The sequence below is a fragment of the Papaver somniferum genome, chromosome 6 (assembly GCF_003573695.1).
Source record: "Papaver somniferum cultivar HN1 chromosome 6, ASM357369v1, whole genome shotgun sequence".
Lineage (NCBI taxonomy): Eukaryota > Viridiplantae > Streptophyta > Magnoliopsida > Ranunculales > Papaveraceae > Papaver > Papaver somniferum.
The window spans coordinates 168,194,672-168,217,295 of record NC_039363.1 but is presented as its reverse complement, the minus strand read 5'-3'; the positions used below and the strand labels follow the sequence as shown (position 1 = coordinate 168,217,295).

Below are 22,624 nucleotides of genomic sequence, written 5' to 3'. Positions count from 1 at the left end.
TTCTTGGGCATCCAGCACTTATGGACTCGCAAGAAAAGATTGATTACTTGATAGCAATGAGAGACAACGTACGTGGATAGATGTCTGGAAACCTTTTATTTAATATGAACGAACTTGGGTGGGATCGCTCCAATTTATGACTGGGAACATTTGGTTAATGGACCTAGTGCTGCACTCTGCGTCCGTAGACTATTCAATGATGCAGTTCAGCGGAAACTTAAAAATGCAGCTGGACAACCTGTACTTCCTACCTGTTCAACAAATAAACCATTAGATCTCATCAGATTCTTGAGAGATACATACGAGCATATCAACGATCTGGGTAGGGTATATTTGCAATTGATTCATTTAATGATCTTTATTTTAATTTTCTTTTCCTGCCATAACTCTCCAAAAATTTCCAGACTAGAGATTCATTCTATGACCATAAATACATACATCAGGAACCATACTAGAGGTTATCATGAACCATAAGAGAGGTAATTGCTTAGAGACATCAAACATCAGTTATCAAATTGCATTCTTGAATAGGTAACATTATTGTTCAAAGCAATGTAAGTTTGTTGACTCAGGTACGTTTGCATTCCATGATACATTCATGCCTTCCAAAATTTGGCTTTGCATGCACCCAACTGAACCTTTAGGAATGTGATAGATTAAACTATCTCAACATCCTAGGTTGTATTATGATGGCAATGCTGTGTCATAACGCAATCTCGAGGTAAGTTCCAGATGGTTGAGATGCATTTGCAAGTTGGGGATAATGCAACTGCCCTGGTAATTGATTCTTCCAAAGTGATTTACTTGGGATAACCTCAACAGACCACATGCGGTCGATCCAAATAGTAACACCCCAACTCAGTAGGATTTCTGCACAACGAAGTCAACAGATACAATTGTTCACAACCAATACAGCAATTAAGTAAAATCAATCACATTCAAATCGCAGCACTGCATTTGGATTTAATGTTTATAAAGTTTATATTTACTGAAAGTGATAATAGTTTTGATATAATAAAATCATACAGGGTAGCAAAACTTCTCAAGAGACATTCAAAAGTTGGATAGACACTCTGGCCCCTAGGATGCTTCCTGTTCACTTCGAAAATCATGTAAGTGGATAATTCGATTTAATATGTAAATTTATTACGTAGAAAACCATGTTTTTCCTGTTCACCATGCAATTATTTAGTAGTTTGTTTTGTTTAACATTATTCTTACACTACAGGGTAGTCTCAAGAAGCGGTATGAGGTACTAGCAAAATAAATCCAACAGAAAGTTTTAAGAAATAAAGAAGGTACTTGGAACCGAATTGAAGATGTTCAGATTTATTGTTGTGCTCGAGGTCAACATTCTAGAGGAACCCAATGAATAGAGAAGATATGTCCTCTTCTATGTTTGATTAAGGAGAACATTGTCCTCAAAAAGACCAAATATAAGAAACTCGATGAAATGTGTAGGATAGGAACATAAATGAAGAAATTGTTTTATCTTACTTTGTAAAACATAATCTCTGCTAAAACTCCCTAGTTTCCATGTTTTAGTTTATTTTATTTTGTTTTGGTTTATCACGGACCTTTTCTTGATTATTGATAGAGTTCCCAGTCCAAACTATGTTTTGTCTATATTAGTTTGTGGATTTATACAGTAAAGATCTTTATTTGATATTGGATAAGATAAAGGTCATTCCTAAGGAATTTAAGTTTATTTGGAGGATGAGTTTGATTTGCGATTCTTCTCAAAATTTTGGGGTTTGTTTGTTTCTTTCTTGAAAATGATTGATTGCGTAAAATTAACCAAGCAGCATGGTGAGCTGCTCCGTAGAGTATTGCGCAGTAGTGAAGATTTCAGTTTGACTTTTCCTGGTTTTCTCCGCTTTAAGATCCATTCCCAAACTTTGTGTCTTCCATGTTAACATTGCAGGTTCTCCTTTTCCTTTACTTCTGCCATTTCACTGCCTCTATCAGCCCCATGTGCCCTCTATTATACTTATTCCGGCTTTGAAGGTCCTTGCTCCAGTTTGTCCTGAACTTATACCTGCCATTGTTAGTGCTGAAATAAACTTGTAGTGAACCACTATGGTAGTTTTCGGTACTGCTGTTTTTATCTGTAGATTAGTGACTTACCTAAAGATGGTTTTCTATTCCTGATCTAGTCTTTAGTTTTTTGAGGTGTTTGTTATGACATGGGTATGGGTAAGCGTAAAAAGATCTAGTTGATAGGGAAAGCGCCTCGTAGTGCGATTTTATTTAATTAATTTATTGAAATACGCAGATTATGATCGGTAAATGAAATACGCGTAAACCTTCGTATATACATAGAAATCTACTAAAAAGGTAATTTGCATTTTACAATTTTTCGACAAAAGCATAAGACTGAACAAACTCAAGAAGATAAAACACACCGAAAAACTTCGAAATCTGATCTTCAAGGTGGTTCAAAGACCACTGTTCTTGTTGAGCATGAACTCTATAAGAGAGACGTCATGAAAAGCACTGCTTAGTGCTTAGTTATTTCATGATAAGGGAAGATGCCAATGCTTGATTTTCTCTGATATCTCGGCAGGTAGCTAAAATTTCTTTCAGCGAAAACTGCAACCACAATGTGAAGGTGACGGTGAAAATTTCTCGACCATTTGTGTTACATTGGTCTAACGTCCATAACCTTCTTTGGTTGCTCAATAAGCTCATTTGTGTTGCTATCTTCATGCATATTTTCAAGTGGCTAAATAGCTTAAAGAGCCATTCCAACTACAGATCATGCACAAAGAAAAAAAAAACAAGTTTTATGATACCTATAAGAAGCTAGTAACAACCACCTGCAATATGGCTTAGGAGGATTAACAAAGTTCATTCCCAGTTATGCAGTTACTAACATAAAACATGGATGAATGCAAAACCAAAATGAACAAAATGTTTAGGAAAGTCGCTATTTGGGGTTTGGCACCTTTGTTCTTGTTCTCCCACATACTACTGTATATTACAAAACTACAGTAGCATACTAGCAATCCCAGGTTAAAATTTCCAATGAATATTCCTTCACAACACTTAAACTTGGAATCTACAACATGTAGCATCTCCTGTTCATTGCATTGTACTAGATGAATTATTGCGTTAACACCCAAGTAAATGATTAAACCTAATTGCACAATGGAAGTTCGATAAAGGAACTCCTGAATCACGCACCAATAATGGAAGTCACCATAAATAAATAGTAATAATAATTTGTTAGGATTCCAAATGATTTCATGTAATACTCGTTAATGTAATATTTTTAAAATAAATAAATAAAAAATAAAATAAAATAAATAAATAAAATAATAATAATAATAATAATAATAATAATAATAATGGGGGGCATCATAACGAATGTACCAAGTCAAAACTACTCGGATATGATAATTTCATAAACAACTCTTTAAGTAAAAAGTAAAGTCTGTGTTGAGCTTATCATGCTGAGATTTGAGTTTTTTCCTAACATAACGTAACACATAATGGAATATATACACATAAAGATGATACGAATACGAGTACATCATGCTTAGTACTTTCCAAACTGGAGGCTCGACAAGGTTGCCACAAAGTAACCACCGCAGTAAGCAACACTCACAGGATCCAACCAGGAAACAACGCCAAATTCGAAAAATTCACGAATAATTGCCTTGTCCCCAGGCTCTCCTAGGTAAATCAACTTGCTGCCAAAAACATATGACAAAATAAATAAGCATCCACAGAAAGACCAGAAACACAGGCAGGTACTTAATCAACAGTATCCATTGATATGTATTTGTTCCAAAAAGACCTTTTCAGGGTTTCAACCGAATACACCTTTTTCACAAACTAAAAACTAATGAAGGAAAGAGGAGCTCGACTCTGTTTACAAAAAAAAAAAAAAAACTGGACTTAGACCTCCAAAAAGGTAAAACATATTTTACCTGCAAATTTCTATATTCCCAGTATTGTCGTCAGTGCATATGCAACTATCTCCATTGTTCACTATTTGTATCGGTGGGAGAATACAACACACAAGCATGGCAATACCAATACCAAATTCAGGTTCCTTATCTCCACTTGACGAAGCTGTCCATGCCTTGAATAAGACGCAGATCTACTGAAAAAATGACATAGATCTATTAAGAGATTTTGGTTTTCAAAGATAAAAACTTGAAAATAGTCCGAAAACGTAGATCTACTGAAAATGGACATAAATCTATCCACATATTTTTTAGTTGAAAGAGACGATGAATGCTGAAACTGTTTCAAGCGTTGTTATTGTCAGAGAACGGTGCTTGGAACAGAAAAGTGCGTAAAATCATAGGATAAGATAAATCTTTTATCGGGACAGAGTCCCTGTTTCTAGCGCCAGTTTGTGAACACATAAATCACGATGGCATCCAAGTGTTCACAAAAAATGTTCGTATACAACCATTCATTATAAAACTGATCACGATATGCATAAAACTACGAGGGTACGATGACTCATCGACTCAGAGCCTTCGGGCTCGTCCTTGTCTAGTCATATGGTATCAACATTGTTAATCATATAACATGATAAATAAAGAATCGAAGCATAAACATAAAGACATAATGTAAAATGCTGAATGTAAATGAGACAATGATTTACGTGGTTCATCACTAAGGCCTACATCCACGGGATTGGTGTTTCACTATGTATTGAGGGATAACAAAGATAGCCGAATGACTTTAAGTGAGCATCGACGCTACGGGGAAATGGGAATCAAACTTACTCTTCCTATGTTCTTCTCTAATTGCTAAAGATTGGTCGACCCCCTCTCTCTTAGTGGAGAGGGGTATTTATAGGTTTATTACGTGGGATCCACTTCTGAGATCAGTTGTTATCTTATATTTCTTATTCTTTGTGCCGATCCCTCTGGTATCTTCATCTTCCGCGATGCCCCAACAATTTATGCTTGGTGACGATGAATCTCCTCTTCATCCTCCACAGGTTGGTCGACACGTATGCTAATCTAGGGTGTTTAATGCGGGTGGTTGGGTCATCTGCACGCGCCAGACAGTTGTCTGCTACCTCTGTCACATCCTTGTCAGTTAGACTAACCCTCACCGTTGATCTTGGATCCTTCTCGAGATGGAATAAAGTGAAACCTTGGGTATTCTTTAGTGCTTCGCAGTAACCCATTCCTTCAGTGCTCCTCGATTCTCATCCATCATATCTCGATGCTCCAAGCTGTGTGTCCTCCACGTGTGTTTTTCCAGACACGTGGCGAGCGATTGATTATATGCATACAATATTAGCATGAAGCCGGATGAGATCTCTTCAATCTCTACATACTCTTTTGCAATCTAAAACCAAGTCGGTTGGTAACCTCGAAAATATATTCAATTTGATATCTGATGGGAGACAGTTTAGATAATATTCTTCTTCCATCTTGTTCTCCTTTGGAGAACAAAAATTCTGGTGTCGCACATCTGCTGCACCTGATCTATTTATTAGACAACTAGCACTTTTATTACCTTTTTTGGAGTCATAATTGGTTTAGGAAACGGACTTAATTTGTGGTAAATTTTGAACTTGGGTAGTCCTAAAGGTGCATTATTATTACAACGTATAGGGTGCGGATGGACATCCTTCCCTCAAGATGCATAAGGAAGCCATTAAAAATTGGTCCATCAGACCAGGGTGCGAATGGACATCCTTCCCTCAAGATCCAGAAGCAAAAGCGTGTTTATAGATCTTAACGGGATCAAGGATTTGGGAATAAGTCAATGTAGTACGCCTTGGACGAGTCAACCGAGTTACTCGCAAGTAACTCGGGTATCGGCCTTTGGCCGTTACGATCCCTTAAAACTTGGTCGAGCAGGGTATTTTACATTTACTCGCCGAGCATTAGTGACTCGGACCGTGTCAAGAGTTTTACCGGGTCACGAGTAACTCAGCAGGACATGGTAAAATTAGTAAAGTCAATTTCCAAACATCTTTATAAAGTGAAAAAACCCTAAAAAAAATGATCTGCAAAATTGGAGAATATGGAAGAGCAATGCCATCGTCGTCGTATCATCAGCTAAGAATCAATATCTTTTAAAATAACTTGAATGAAAAAAAAGTTTGATGAATCATTTAAGGAATATTGGAGGAGGTTTGGGTGTACCGTAATGTTTGATGGTTGGAAGGATAAAAAAGAAAGACAAATTTTGAACTTCTTAGTTTACTGTCCAAACGGAATTGTTTTCTTGAAGTCTATTGACACTTTAGGGATAATCGAGGATGATGAATAAACAAGCAAACTCTGCAATGGAGTGATTGTCGAAGTAGGAATAGAAAATAGTAGGTTAAAAATTTATTTCCTAAATTATTGATTCATTTATAAGTTGATTACATATTTTATTATTGATTAGTAGCTAATGAGTTATTGTTTTCTTTCATCATAGTTCTTCTCCGTTGACGGTTCAAATTTTAAAGCTGCTGGCAAAGCTTTAATGAAATAACACCCTACGCTACGCTATTTTGGACTCCATGTTTTTTTCATTGTATCAATCTAGTCATGAAGGACCTTAGCGAACATATTCCATAGATAATTAAAGCTCTTGGCAGGGCCAAGCCACTTGTTTCTTACATCTACAACCATGGAACAATATTGACAATGTTTAGAGAGTTAACGAACAACAGTGAATTGCATAGATATACTGACAGTTGGTTTGCTACACAATATTATACATTGAGTATTATTTTGGAGTATAGACATGACTTGTAACTGATGTTTGTTAAAGAAAAATGGATGAAGTCATCTACGCAAGGAAAGCAGATGGTCAAAAAATGATGGCAACAGTTTCAAGTAATGAATTTTGGGAGAATGTTACTTTTTTGTGTCAAGTATTGGGTCCACTAGTAGAGGTTGTCAGGATGGTTGATACTGAAAGAAAAACTTTTATGGTTATATTTATGAAGTTGTGTCTAGATGTAAGGAAAAAATGGAAAATAACTTAAAGGGAGTTAAATGCAGCGATCAAACATTGAAGAAACTTTTTGACATCTATAGGAAAATAAGATTTATCATCCATTGCATTGTGCTGGTTTCTGTCTGAACCCAAAGTTTTTCTATAAAATCCCAGCTATCAGATTGACAGTTTTGAAATGTATGTTTTGAAGGAAGGACTTTACAAGGCTATGGATCGGCTTATATCTGATCCTAAAGAATATGATCAGACAATGCTTGACTTGAGGACTTACATAGACGCGAGAGGTTTACAGGAAGCGCATCAGCTACGAGGACAAGAGATACGATAAGGTTACGTAAGTTTCAACAAAACTTTATATATATATATATATGCATATTTATTATTTTCTCTAAGTATATGTACTAGTATTAATTTTAAATTTCAGATGTGTATACACTGAAACTAGTTTATGATGAAACCAATACCATTACCTACTCAACTAAAACTAGTTTCAACAAAACAAAATTCACCTGTGTTTTGCCATCAAAAATTGGTTTCATAAAGATCAATATTCAATAAAATAAAAAAGATACGATGAAACCTTATTTCCATTCACCAACACAACTTTAATGACGAAACCAAACACGAAGACTTCCAAGTTAGGGCAAAATAAACTAGGAAAAAATCAGGTGAAACCAAAATTTGGTTTCACCATTAAAATCTTTGGTTTTATGATAGAAAATAGGCAAGTTTATGATGAAACCAAATTTGGTTTCATCATTAGTTTACTGTTTTCACACCACCAACCAAAACTGTCAGAATATGATGAAACCAATTTTGGTTTCATCATAGATCTGTCATTTCCCCAACACAATATTGATTTCGATGATGAAGATGTAGAATTATTTGTTGGTGATGAAACATCAGAAGGTAGTAGTGGTGGTGGTGACTGTAGAGGATTGAATGATGAGGCGGAGGTGTTTTTGGTAGCAGATATGCAAGTACTGTTGTTGATTTTAGATGATCAAATGAGGAGGAGGTGTTGTTGGTGTCCGATTTGAAGGTATTGGTGGTGGTTTTAGATGATAGAAGGAGGAGTTAGAGATAGTGCTGGGGTGGCGGATCTGACATGTGGTGGTGGGAAAAACAAAATTAAGAGGAGCGGTGTTGTTAATGAAAAATTAGGATGTAGAAAGATAAGAACGTGATGATGATGTTAATGGAGGAGACATAGGTGATGTTGGTGGCGGATCTGGACACAACGACTGTTTTGATGGTGGCGAAGCTACTGTTGGTGATAGATCTGAACATAAAAGTAGAAAAAAAGAAGAAGGAGGTGCTCTTGGAGGAGATTGAGGTGTTGTTGGTGACGGATATGGACATAATAACTGGTTTGGTGGTGGCGGAGCTACTGTTGGTGATAGATTTGAGCATAAAAATAGCAGAAAAAGAGACAGAGGTTTCGTGGAGGAGACGGAGTTGTTGATGCTTGTGGTGACGGAGGTGTTGCTGCTGGTGTTCGTGGGATCTATCTTTGTCGTTGTTGGTGGGGAGAGAAGGAGGCAGAAGAAAGAAGAAATGAGAGAGAAAAAAAGGAAATAAAGATAACAATGGCATGTTTTGGTTTTTTAAAAATAATAAAACTATATTTACTCATTGAGTCGTGCTGTGACGAGGTTACGAAGACCCTCGCCATAACCAACATAAGGGTGCACTTCCTGACCGTTGAATGATGATAGATATACACGCATCTCAATGAAGAATCTAAAAAGTAAAAAATAATTGTTTATTTGAATTATTTCTAGATAGTTCTTTAATTTTCTTTGTTGAATTAAAATTATATTGTTGTATACAGTCTTGATGAACTGATTATCATTTTAGATATGACTTATTGTTAGACCGAATATGAACAGTATTCATGATGCCAAATTGATTAAACGAATATGGGGAAATAATTCCCAAATATCAAACCTAGTTTTTTCGATTAATTTCGTTATGTTTGTTTGTGACTTGGAAATTAAAAATTACCGCACAGTTGAAAACTACTAACCTATCGCTACCAACCTATTAACAAATTAAGCCAAACGATAAAAACAAGTTCCACTGGTTGTTCTTGAAGATTCAGATGATTGTTCAATTATTAGCGTCCGTAACTACAAAAATCATTTGACTAATCCCTTCAAAATTATTGTCGCGTCTTCTTCCATTTTTGAACGCAGATAAAGGAATGAAATTGTACTAGCTAGATTTATGAACTTAGAGCAAATGAAAAATATACATGGATTAAAACTACTGGGAGCTACTAAAATAAAATACATGGATTTAAATTTAATAAAACATAATATATATATTTTATTTTAAAATTATGTCTCGGGATTTGTGTTCATCTATCTTATCCTATCCAAGGGCTAGGATGCGCACCCTTATAGTGTTTGTCACGAGGGTAACCTCGTTACAGCACGACTCTTTACTCATTATTATTTGATTTTGGGATTTTATGCCACTTTTTAATCAAATTGTTTTTATTTACTGAATTTTTTGTACCACCAATTTGGTCACCTTGATTTTCTAGAGCTTATTATGTAAGTATTATGGACGTAAGTATAAATACTTCCACTTTCTTATTTCCAACATAAATATTTTTCTCATGCATTTTTTTTTGGACATTTCTTCCCCGAGAAATTTTATTATTCTGAGTTCTGACATAGTTTCTGGGAATGGTTTAATAGGGTTTGAACCCCCGAAATCCAGCAGTGCAACAACTATGGGACAACTTGACTTGCTATCATTGCTCCCAACCCTATCAAAAGAAAAATTCACTTGGATGCGTTAGCTCTTGAAACTATCAAATGCAAAAAATAAAAGCATCGAGAAAATATCAAGGTTTACTCTGGCACTAACATTCAGTAGCATTTTCCTCTCTCAAAATTCCAAGGGACTTTAGACTTCAGAGTTAGTGTATCACCAAGTCCACCAGATGCCACAACCCCACCACCACTCTCTCATCAACTCTCCATTATTTTTAAACTTCTCAATTCACTCCCCAAGTGTGCAAAAATAGTGTGGCGATACAGTCTAAATAAGGTGCTTTTGATCTTACCATTGAACTTGCTTCTCTGCATTACCCTTCTTAATAATGGAGTCCATCGTCTTCCACCAGGTTGTTTGGGTTGGCTATAAGCTTTATGTAGGAAGCTTCAAAGTTCAAAAGTACTATTTTCTCCTTGCAATTTGTCACAACATAATAGTAAGAGATAATGGAAGACTAAGATATAGAGAAAGCCATAATAACATATTTTCTCATTACGGTTTACCACTAAAAGCATATTAGGACACAAACGCCATCCTAAACTATCTACTGCATGACCATTCTCTAACCTGGTAATTAAGCAAGAATGATAAAAGAAAACAACCAAAGTTTAGAACTCTTAGATTAAACTCCACAATGTCGGCTATATAAATAAATGAATGAGTTAACCAAAGAAGTTATATTTAACAACAATGTTCTTGGTTGTTTTAATTGCTATGAAACCTTCTTAATCTACCAAGAACAACCACCATAACTAAACCACACAACCCATGGCAACAACATTTAGAACTATTGATTACAACAACAACTTTTGGTGAAAAACTGATGATTTAGGCATTATTACAAACACTTGATATTCGTTGTCTAAGATGGTGATGGAGATAACTCTGTCACATATTTTTCTTGCTAAAATTCACTGCAAAGTCGAAGTAGACCGAAACCCAATGACTCACATTACTCATTAATCTCACAACACTCATTACAAACATTCACCAAATATATAACAAAAACTTCATCACAATTTTAATTAAAACCCAACTTTATGTTCATAGATGTCAAATAAAAATTGCATAAGAGTTTAGAGGAATTTGTGTACCTTTTTCGCTAATCCAAACCAGCAACTAACTCGAAGGAAAATTTTCTTTTCCGAAAGCTTTTTCTCAATCACGGATTGTTACTACGACTTTAGCAAAGAATAATAACTCATGTACCTTTAGTAGAACAAAGACCACTTCTTTAGTGATTGATTTGATGAACACCACAACCAAACCTCTTTGTGAACCCGAAATATCTCTTGTTTATGGACTTGCCATCGTAAGTTTGATCAGAAAAGTCTTGACCTTGACGGTGTAAGTATTATCTACCTAACTGTCGTTAGTAACGTCCAGTTAAGTATTTGGTGTAAATCAAGTGTAAGTAATTAATTAGTTGTAAATACTCAAATAAGTGTAGTATACCCACGTTGTCGCTAACGGTGTTACTAACGTCCAGTTAAATACACGGTATAAAAGGAGTGTAATTCAAATTTTAATGCACCGACCAATAGAGTCTCGCCACTTGTCCTCTCCAGAATTTTTCTAATTCAAAGCTTTTATCACTTAATTTGAGGGGGGAGGGGTGTCATACTCACCGTGCCAATGTGTTCAATATAGGATTTCGGTGAATATCGGTCGAGTACTGAGACACGATATTTCGGTAAATACCGGTGAAATATCGACCAATATCGACGAAATATCGGTCAATACCAGCAATATCAACATCTCGGTGAAACACCGAAACGGATATTATCGGCGGTATCTCGGCATCTCGGCCGAGTACATTGAACGTGCCACGTGGGATCTCATATGAATTAGTGTTTTATAGGAGGTCAGATAATGTGTTAGCCAAAGTCAAGTCAATTGACTTTGACTACTAAAGTCAATAATATTGTAATAGTCAATCAGACACATTATATATGTCTGAATAACCTTGTATTGTTTTTATTAAGTTTTATTACACATTGAATACAATATTTTTCATTTTTCTTCTCTCTGAAACACTTTCTTCATATCACGAGAACACATCAATTCTCATGGTATCAGACTAGATAACGATCCTAATCAAATTGCTCAACAATTTTTACAACAACTTTCATCAACTGGGTAATAAAAATTCAACAATTTTTTCCAAATCAATTTTAGGTTTTCATTCAAAAAATTTATGGTCTTTACAAGATCTGGAAAATACTCAAATAATCGAAATATTCGTAGAAATCGAATCAACAAAAACATCAAGAACAACAACACTACAGAAACTCAAAATCATCATCAAGAAACGCTCTCTAGCAACAACAATTCACAATTTCCAAATATCCATTAATAAAATATTTTTTGTTCTTCAACTCAGAGAGAAATGTCGACTTCAGCTGGAATTGGTAATTCTTGTTCTCTTCTCTTTACAAACATCACTAATTTTGTTTCATGAAATAAGATGGATCCAATTACTTATTATGGTGTGAACAATTCGAGGGAGTTTTGATTTTTACTGATCTTTTTGGATATGTTAATGGTGAGATAGTAAAACCACCACAAAAGTTAATTGTTAATAGGGTTCAAACTCTTAATCCAGAATGGGTTTCTTGGAGAAAGTTAGATAGGTTTGTTTCCACATGTCTTAAAGCACCATTTATTGAAATTGTTAGTGGTGATGTTCTTGGTCTTGGCACTTCAAAAGATATATGGGATTTCTTGAATAGTAGCTTTAGAACTCAGTATCTTGCTATGAAGAACATGTTAAGAACTCAATTACATAAAATTAGAAAGAGTAAACACTCAATTGTAGTATATTTTCAAAAGATCAAGCCAATTGCTGATTTTTTTGGCTGCAATTGGAGAAAAGGTTAATGATGCAGACTTAATGATGTTTGTCATGAATGGTTTGGGTCCTGAATATGACGTGTTTGTTATATCCTCACAGTCAGTATCAACATGGCTCTAGTTCAAATGGTTATGCTGGATCAAGTTCAAATTCTAATGGGAGACGTTACATTGAGTACTCAAAGATGTTTTGTCAGATATGTAAGAAAAAGGGTCACTTGGCTACTAGATGTTTCTTAGGTATCATCCACCACCAACTGGAGCTGCAAATACTTCTAACTAAGCACATTATGCACATACTGATACTGGAGCAAGTGGTTCAACTGGGGCAGTTAGTAAATCAAATTTTACTCAGCAAGCTTTTACAGGTCTTCATGTTAATGCTGCTACAATTAATGATGAGCCATCTACTTCCAATAATGTGTGGATTACTGATAGTGATGCCTCAACTCATATGACTGGAGACATAACTTTGCTTCAAAATACTTCTAACTAAAAAGGTAAATAGCATGTCATGATTGGTAATGGTAAGCAACTATATATTTCTCTTATTGGTAGTACAATTCTCAATACTAGAAAAGAATAGCTTTAGACTAGATAATGTTTTACATGTTTCAGATATGAGACACAATCTACTCTCAGTAGCTAAATTTACCAGAGATAATCATTGTTATATAACTTTTGACCCTTTTGGATATGAGATAAGAAGCATACATAATCATGCTTTGTTAGCTCAAGGAAAGATGATAAACAATTTATATCCAATCACCTCTACTATGATGCAGTTTGCTTTTTCATCTCTTGTGGCTTCTTTAGACACTTGGCATAGTAGGCTTGGTCATCCATCTTTAAAAATTATTCAAAATCTTCATACTCATAAAAATATTGTTCTTAAATCTTCAAATTCTTTATGTCATCCTTGTCAACTTGCAAAAAGCATGAGATTGCCTTTTCAATTATCTTTGTCTCATGCTTCTTCTACACTTGCATTAGTTCATTGTGATGAGTTGGGTCCTGCTTCTGTCACCTCATTGGCATGATATAGATATTACATTCTCTTTATTGATGATTTTAGCAGATTCTATTGGATTTATCCAATGCAGCTTAAAACTGAAGCTTTACAGTGTTTTCAGCATTTTAAAAACTTAACTGAGAATCTTTTTAAAACAAAGATAACATCTTTTGAAACTGATGGTGCTAGTGAGATAGTTAAGGTTTTTGTTTTAAAAACTTTCTTGGGAATCATCTGGAATTCAAATAAGAATCCCTTTTCTCAAAACTCCAGAACATAATGGTCATGCTAAAAGAAAGCATAGACACATTACTGAAACGGGAAACACTTTGATTTTTATATCTTCTTGTCCTAAGGAGTATTAGTATGATTCCTTTTTAGCTGCTACCTATCTTATAAATAGGACTCATACTCTTATTCTTAACAATAAATCTCCATTTTAAGTTTTATATAATGAATTTCCAGATTATTCTTTCTTAAGAGTTTTTGGTTGTATTTGTTATCCTTTTTTGGGTCATTCTAGAGTCGATAAATTTGTCTCCTAAATCTATTAAGTGTGTTTTTATTGGTTATAGTACTTTATATAAGGGTTCCAAGTGCTTTAATCCAGTTTCTAAGAAAACCTACATCTTAAGGCATGTAATTTTCTCTGAGAATGAATTTTATTTTCATCATAATTCTGTTTTCCCTCCTCCTGCTATTGATGAAGTTTCTACTTCTACTTCTTCTTGTGTTCATTTTTCTACAATTGTTACAAGGTGTATAAGTGGTATTTCAAAACCAAGAACTTTTCCTAATCATGTTTTGAATCATTCAGTTACACATCCTTTGCCTACTACTTTTTATTCTTTACTTGATACTCCTACTGAACCAAAGAATTTTAAAGAAGCTATGCAAGATCCTAGATGGAAAGTATCTATGAAAGATGAGCATACTGCATTACACAATAATGGTACATGGGATTTAGTTTACCCAGAACCTCATATGAACATGTTGGGATGTAAATGGGTATTTAGAGTTAAATTGAATTCAAATGGTATTGTAGATAAACTTAAATCAAGGTTAGTTGCTCAGGGCTATAACCAACAAGATGGGATAGACTATGGATAGACTTTTAGTCTTGTAGTTAAGTCTACAAGAGTTAGAGTTGTGTTATGCATTGTTGTTAACAAAGGATGGCTTGTTAGACAATTGGATGTGTCAAATGCATTTTTGCATGGAGATTTAGTAGAAAATGTTTACATGAAGAGGTCTCCAGGGTTTGTTAGTAAAGAATTTCTTCACAAGGTTTGTCATCTTAATAAGAGCTAATATATGGATTAAAACAAGCACCAAGGGCTTGGTTTTAAAAGTTAAGCTCTTCATTACTTTCTTATGAAATTGTTAGAACTGTCTTTGATATTTCAATGTTTATCTATAATGTTGGCTCCAATATAATGATTCTATGTTGATGACATTATTCTAACTAGTACTTCTGATGATTTTCTTGATCATTTGGTTCAATTTATGAGTTCTGATTTTGCAATAAAACAATTAGGAATTCTTAGGTATAGAGGCTTTAAGAACATCTAATGAAATTATGCTAACTCAGAAGAAGTACACAGTTGAGTTTAAGGGACAAGAGTTTAAGGCTTTAAGGCTAATATGATAAAATGTAATCCTTGTAGTACGCATGTGGCTAACGGGACAAGAGTTTCTGTAAATGAGGGAGTGTTATTAGCTGATGCATCTGAATAAAGAACTATTGTGGGTATGCTTCAATACTTGTGCATTACAAGACCACATATTTGTTTTGGGGTAAATTTTGTTAGTCAATTCATGCATGCACCTACAGATGTGCATATGATGTTAGTTAAAATAATTTTGAGATATTTGAAAGGTACAGTTGGTTATGGTGTTGCTTTAAGGAAAGGTGATATTACATAGTTATATGCTTACACTGATTCATATTGGGGCAATTGTCCAGAAACTGCAAAATCAACAAGAGGGTATGTTATTTTCTTAGTAAACTCTTTAATATCTTGTTCTAGTAAAAAGCAGCCAACTGGTTTTTGATCCACAACTGAAGGAGAATACAAGAGTTTATCAGTTGCTAGTGCAGAGTTAAAATGGTTGTCATCCTTATTCAGTTAATTGCATATTTCATTGACATTGCCTATTCCATTGTATTGTTACAATAAAAGTGTCATTTACATGTCAGCTAATCATGTTTCCCATTACATGACAAAACATATAAAAACCCATTATCATGCAATCAAAGAATTGATTACAAGTGGTTTTCTTCAAGTTCAACATATAGCTTTTGAACATCAGTTAGCAGATTTATTTACCAAGGGTCTGTGTGCTCCTGTATTTCTTTTACTTTTGCAACAACTACTGGGTTATTCTTTGACTGAAGACAAGTCTGGTACAACATCTACTTCTACTTCGCTTTCTGCTAAGTCTGCTGCTGCATCTACTTCACTTTCAACTGAGTCTTCTACTACTGCAAATAAAGACTGTCAACTTGCTTTGCTTGGATAATCTTCTTCAGAAGATTGTGTTATTATTTCTCCAAGACATGTTATTTTTCTATAAACTTCTACTTGTTCTGTATTTTCAAACTAATAAGTGTCTGTGATTATCAGTTTGAGGGGGGATATTAGGAATAAAATGTGTTAGTCAAAGTCAAGTCAAATGACTGAATCCGACGTTCCTCGACCTTATACTACTGGGCCGCCCAACCCGAACCTTCCACCCTTGGGCCCACCATGGTTCGATTCTTCTGCTTCCTACGCGTGCTCCATAAATCAATTTAATGCTTTGTCTCCCGATTATTCTGCTTCTTACGCGTGCTCCATCAATCACATTTAATGATTTGTCCCCTGATTTAAACTCCACTGTTAGATATAGCCTTCGCTTTACACGTGTTCCCTCCTTAATCATGAGGTAGATATCTCTTTTACCGTGTCAAGACAGAAAGGTGATTTGGTACTCTTTTTTGATCATTTCTTCGGTACGTCAGTGCTTAGGATGGTGCCACACGCATTTGTCAAATAATTGCTACTACAGAGCCATTAGTCATGCACACAAAAAAATAGCAACTCTTGTGATACCTATGATAGCTAGCAATCCCTGTATTCTAGCTCGGACGACTAACAAGTTTCTTTCCAGTTGTGCAGTTACCCCAACATAAAACGTGGATAAACATTTGTTTGAAAAATCGAGGATTCTATGAAAAATGTTTAGGAAAGTTACTATTAGATTATTGGACTTTACAAAGCAAAACATACTTGGACTTTACAATAGCATACTAGCAATCCAGGACTTGGACTTCGGAGCACTTGATTTGGAATCCACAGTACGTCGGATCTCCTTTTCATTCCACCACTGCATTGTACGGGCTAAGATACCCAGTACTGGATGAATCATTGTGTTAACACCCAAGTAAATGGCCAAAACAAATTGCACAATTGAAGTTCGATGAGGGAACTCCTGAACACGCACCAATAATGGAGGTCACCATAATAATAATAATAATAATGGAGGGCACTAGGGCCTCATAGAGAATGTACCAAGTCAAAAGTACTAGGGGGTGACAATTTCATAAACAACTCATTTAAGTAAAGGAAAGCTATCATGCTGAGATTTTTAGTTTTCTCCTAACATAACATAACAGATAAGTCCTCTAATTCTATGGAATATATACACATAAAGATGAGACGAATACGAGCACATCATGCAAACTGGAGGCTTGACAAGGTTGCCACAAAATAACCACCGCAGTTAGCACCACTAGCGGGATCCACCCAGGAAACAGCGCCAAATTCAAAAAACTCACGAATCATTGTCTTATCCCCTGGCTCGCCTAGGTAAATCAAGTTGCTTCCAAAAACATATGATAAAATGAATAAGCATCCCCATAAAAACCAGAAACACAGGCATGTACTTTAACCAACAGTATCCGTTGATATGCAATTTGTACCAAAAAAGACATATTTTTCAACCCAATACACCTTTTCACAAACTAAAAACCAACGAAGGAAAGAGAAGCTCAACTCTGTGTACAAAAATAAACCTCCAAAAAGGTAAAACATATTTTACCTGCAAATTTTTATCTTCCCAATATTGCCGTCATTGCATATGCAACCATCTCCATCGTTCACTATTTGTATCTGTGGGAGAATATGACGCACAAGCATGGCGATACCAATACCAAATTCACATTTCTCATCTCCACTTGACGAAGCAGGCCATGCCTTGCTGTCAGGAAATTCAGACTTTCTTACCAGCTTTAACCCTAACATAAAAGGATTGTATAAACCAAATTGTGATCTCAAATTTCAAAAATACTACATCATCAACCTAGACATACAATAAACTAGATTAAATCAAAGACATTTGCAAACCTTTTGTGTAAAATGAATTACGCTCAATAATGGATACCAGTTCACCCACGCATTGCTTTTCGAAAGCCAAAGGCCTAATTAGGACGAATGTAGATCTTCCTTGTAGTAAATTCGGGGAAATTCCTGAAATTATATATTGAGAGTATATAAATCAGAGTAAGACAAAACAGTGACAAGCTTCTTCTCTAAGACTTTAGTCCCATAAAAGTTGGGGTAGGCTAGAAGGAAACACAGGACCACCCAGACAGTCGCCCATCTTGGTACTGTGCTCACCCTTTCCAGAGGAAATGGCTGGTTTTCAACAAAACAAAGGTACACGAGGATTTCCCAAGCGGTCAATCATCTTGGTACTGCTTTCACCCTCTTTTGGTCTATCGATGGCTAGCCACGCCTATTACCGACCCTCTTTTAGACAAAACAATGAGAGACAGGAAAAAAGGAATAGATATTGTAATTCATAACTAGAACAGGAAACTTACGGAAATATATAGTGCTCCGATTTCACTAAGTTTTCCCTAACATCGTCTGTTGGGCCAGATAAAGTGCCATCAGGGAATGCACATGCCAGATATTTACTTGCCTCTACTTCTTTTCTCCAGGTGAAAAGAGAGTCACTAGCAAACCACAATTCATAATCTTTTACTGCACTTCTAAATGAATCACTGGTGTAAGCTTTTAGCCTGTTACACAAAATGTTCAATTCATCATTGTGTCAGAGTAAGACTCAACTTCACCAAATTTTTGGATAAAAATTGTGGTGTTGAATAGTTAGAAGTACTATCTACAGGAAAGCAGTAGAATTATACATTCTAATCCAAATAAGAGATATTAAATGTGGTCAAGAACATAACCTGCCAGGTGCCCAAATGTTAAGTGTTTTCGTTACTGATATTTCTGATGTAAGCTGAAGAACCTTTTCGCAGGTAAAATATGATTGATATTTTTCAGATGTAAGCTGATGAGCCTTCTCAATGCATCTTCACCTACCAATATCATAGCAATAAATGGATAGCGAGTAAGATGTAGCATAGAATCACCCGGACAAGGGTTTCTACCATCCCTGTCGAAGTGTGTAGTAAGAAATTTTGCTGATGCGCACATTAATCTCATCCCTGAAAACACAAACAAAATCAAATAACTATGAATTGAGAATGCAGGGCAAACAGCATGCATGAAAATTGAAAAATTAAAGATAAATAAATATACATGAATGGTATACTTACCCATGATGTCCAAGCCGATCCCCTCAATTGCCGTCAAGATCTTGCCAACAATTCTTTTCGAAGCAACCGAAATGGGATAGCACAGCAAAAAGGTCCAATCCTGCTTCCCCTTCGTAATATCTTTTGCCAGTCCGTGTGTTTTTTTCTTCTCTACAGATACTGCAAATCTGAATCTATTTTTCTTCTCTACTGACGCCATCTTGTAAATATACATGAGAAATCAGATGATGAGATTCACATGAGAGTCTAATAAAATAGAAAAATGGCAACAAAAGACAACCCTTAAAACCCCCTTTTTGCAGACCTAGTTTAATTTTTAAATCCAATTGAAACCAAATCCAAAACAAAACTAAAACCAGATAGGCACGTATGGGAAAGGCAACCTTGCTCTAGTTTAGGTCTTCTCCCTCACACAAAAGTGTGTTGACCTAAGGGTCATGCCCTTTTAGCCAATTCTGTGGTATTTAAGTCTAAAGCTCTTTAGATTTTAGTTTATGTGGGACTATTCTTTTATCTATTCAAATGAAAAAACAACTAGTGGGCAATAGGTCTAGGGATCAAATCATAGTCCAAAATAAAACCCATTTTTTTTCCTAACACTTACATTGTTCGATACTCCTGGTTCTTGCCACGGCGAAAGCTGCAAGAATTCTGACCATCACCCCTATATAGTTTGTTGCGCTGATCTTGATCCCCACACTCCTGTAATTTTTTTCCTATCTATATCCGAAGTATCTTTATACTCAACATACAATTACATGGCAGCACACTTGATGGGAAATGTTAACTGAAGGTCATTTCTCTGTTGCGAAGTTGGTTCGGCTTTATGTGTTGAAAACAATTTTGGCACCTTGCCTTATATGTAATTTAGCATACCACAACTCCTAGTTATGGAAATTACATGTTGTCTACTGGGGACGAGGTATAGAGACCAAACCAGTCAGAAATTTAGCTGTCTATCCTAGCCTAAGGTCATATCAAAGCCGCATGAGCTAATTGCTTACTAAACCAGCCTTCCCGAATAAAACTGTACCCACAGTTTAAGTTAATTCTTAGTTTTTTTTTGAAGCAATTTAAGTTAATTCTTAGTTATCTATTTATGATTTCTCTCTTTTGAATAAAAAACATTTGTAAACCCAGAAATCAGCATGGTACCTTTATTGTGTTAGAAAATAATAAAAATTATTACTCACACCTTGTGTCGCTGGTTTCAGACAAAGAGTATGAGGACACATGATTTGCATCTTTAGCAGAACTTATTGAATCAATCAAGGGGTTTATCCCAGACAAGATGGGTCCAAATAACACCTCATTTCTGAAATGTTTACGCCGAAACAGGTAAGAATTTGTCGGTCCATGACGTATAAATTAATAGTTTTTGTTGTATCTTTCGTTAGGTATATTACTATTAAAAATTGTTTTAAACATCTATTTTTTATGATTGGCGTACGACTCGTATCACCAATTTAATTTTAGTGTTTTCAGTTCTTATGGTAAGATTATAAATGTTGTACGATTCGTATCATTGATTTACTTTTTATGTTTTTAGTTCTTATTGTATGACAATGGTGAAAGAAAAGAAATGGAGACACATTCTTGGGCATCCAACACTTATGGACTCGCAAGAAAAGGTTGATTACTTGATAGCAATGAGAGACAACGTACGTGGACAGATGTCTGGAAACCTTTTAGTTAATATGAATGAACTTAGGTGCGATCGCTCCAATTTATGACTGGGAACATTTGGTTAATGGACCTAGTGCTGCACTCTGCGTCCGTAGACAATTCGATGATGCAGTTCAGCGGAAACTTAAAAATGCAGCTAGACAACCTGTATTTCCTACCTATTCAACAAATAAACCATTAGATCTCATCAGATTCCGAGAGATACATACGAGCATATCAACGATCTGGGAAAGGTATATTTGTAATTGATTCATTTAATGATCTTTATCTTAATTTTCTTTTCCTACCATAACTCTCCAAAAATTTCCAGACTAGAGATTCATTCTATGACCATAAATACATACATCAGGAACCATACTAGACGTTATCATGAACCATAAGAGAGGTAATTTCTTAGAGACATCAAACATCAGTTATCAAATTGCATTCTTGAATAGGTAACATTATTGTTCAAAGCAATGTAAGTTTGTTGACTTAGGTATGTTTGCATTCCATGATACATTCATGCCTTCCAAAATTTGGCTTTGCATGCACCCAACTGAACCTTTAGGAATGTGATAGATTAAACTATCTCAACATCTTAGGTTGTATTATGATGGTAATGCTGTGTCATAACGCAATCTCAAGGTAAGTTCCAGATGGTTGAGATGCATTTGCAAGTTGGGGATAATGCAACTGCCCTGGTAATTGATTCTTCCAAAGTGATTTACTTGGGATAACCTCAACAGACCACCTGCGGTCGATCCAAATAATAACACCCCAACTCAGCAGGATTTCTGCACAACGAAGTCAACAGATACAATTGTTCACAACCAATACTGTAATTAAGTAAAATCAATCACATTCAAAACGCAGCACTGCATTTGGTTTTAATGTTTGTAAAGTTTAGATTTACTGAAAGTACTAATATTTTTGATACAATAAAATCATACAGGGTAGCAAAACTTCTCAAGAGACATTCGGAAGTTGGATAGACACTCTGGCCCCTGGGATGCTTCCTGTTCACTTCGAAAAGCATGTAAGTGGATATTTCGATTTAATATGTAAATTTATTACGTAGAAAACCATGTTTTCCCTGTTCACCATGCAAATATTTAGTAGTTTGTTTTGTTTAACATTATTCTTACACTACAGGGTAGTCTCAAGAAGCGGTATGAGGTACTAGCAAAATAAAACCAACATAAAGTTTTAAGAAATAAAGAAGGTACTTGTAACTGAATTGAAGATGTTCATATTTATTATTGTGCTCGAGGTCAAACATTCTAGAGGAACCCAATGAATAGAGAAGATATGTCCTCTTCTATGTTTGATTAAGGAGTACATTGTCCTCAAAAAGACCAAATACAAGAAACTCGATGAAATATGTAGGATAAGAACATAAATGAAGAAATTGTTTTATCTTCCTTTGTAAAACATAGTCTCTGTTAAAACTCCCTAGTTTCCATGTTTTAGTTTATTTTATTTTGTTTTGGTTTATCACGAACCTTTTCTTGATTATTGATAGAGTTCCCAGTCCAAACTATGTTTTGTCTATATTAGTTTGTGGATTTATGCAGTAAAGATCTTTATTTGATATTGGATAAGATAAAGGTCATTCCTAAGGAATTTCAGTTTATTTGGAGGATGAGTTTGCTTTGCGATTCTTCTCAAAATTTTGGGGTTTGTTTGTTTCTTTCTTGGAAATGATTGATTGCGTAAAATTAACCAAGCAGCATGGTGAGCTGCTCCGTAGAGTA

At 35.2% G+C, this 22,624-nt stretch overlaps 2 protein-coding genes across 2 annotated transcripts; both read right to left on the bottom strand.

Moving 5' to 3' along the window:
• Positions 1 to 3,399: 3,399 nt before the first annotated feature.
• Positions 3,400 to 5,158, bottom strand: LOC113291780. The gene is made up of 3 exons (XM_026541275.1): positions 5,048 to 5,158; positions 3,936 to 4,108; positions 3,400 to 3,695 (listed from the first exon to the last, which is right to left on the bottom strand). The coding sequence occupies exons 1-3, from the start codon at positions 5,156 to 5,158 to the stop codon at positions 3,542 to 3,544; spliced, it is 438 nt and encodes a 145-aa protein (XP_026397060.1). The 3' UTR covers positions 3,400 to 3,541.
• Positions 5,159 to 17,209: 12,051 nt separating this feature from the next.
• Positions 17,210 to 18,235, bottom strand: LOC113291779. The gene is made up of 4 exons (XM_026541274.1): positions 18,220 to 18,235; positions 17,980 to 18,102; positions 17,675 to 17,870; positions 17,210 to 17,455 (listed from the first exon to the last, which is right to left on the bottom strand). The coding sequence occupies exons 1-4, from the start codon at positions 18,233 to 18,235 to the stop codon at positions 17,308 to 17,310; spliced, it is 483 nt and encodes a 160-aa protein (XP_026397059.1). The 3' UTR covers positions 17,210 to 17,307.
• Positions 18,236 to 22,624: the final 4,389 nt, after the last annotated feature.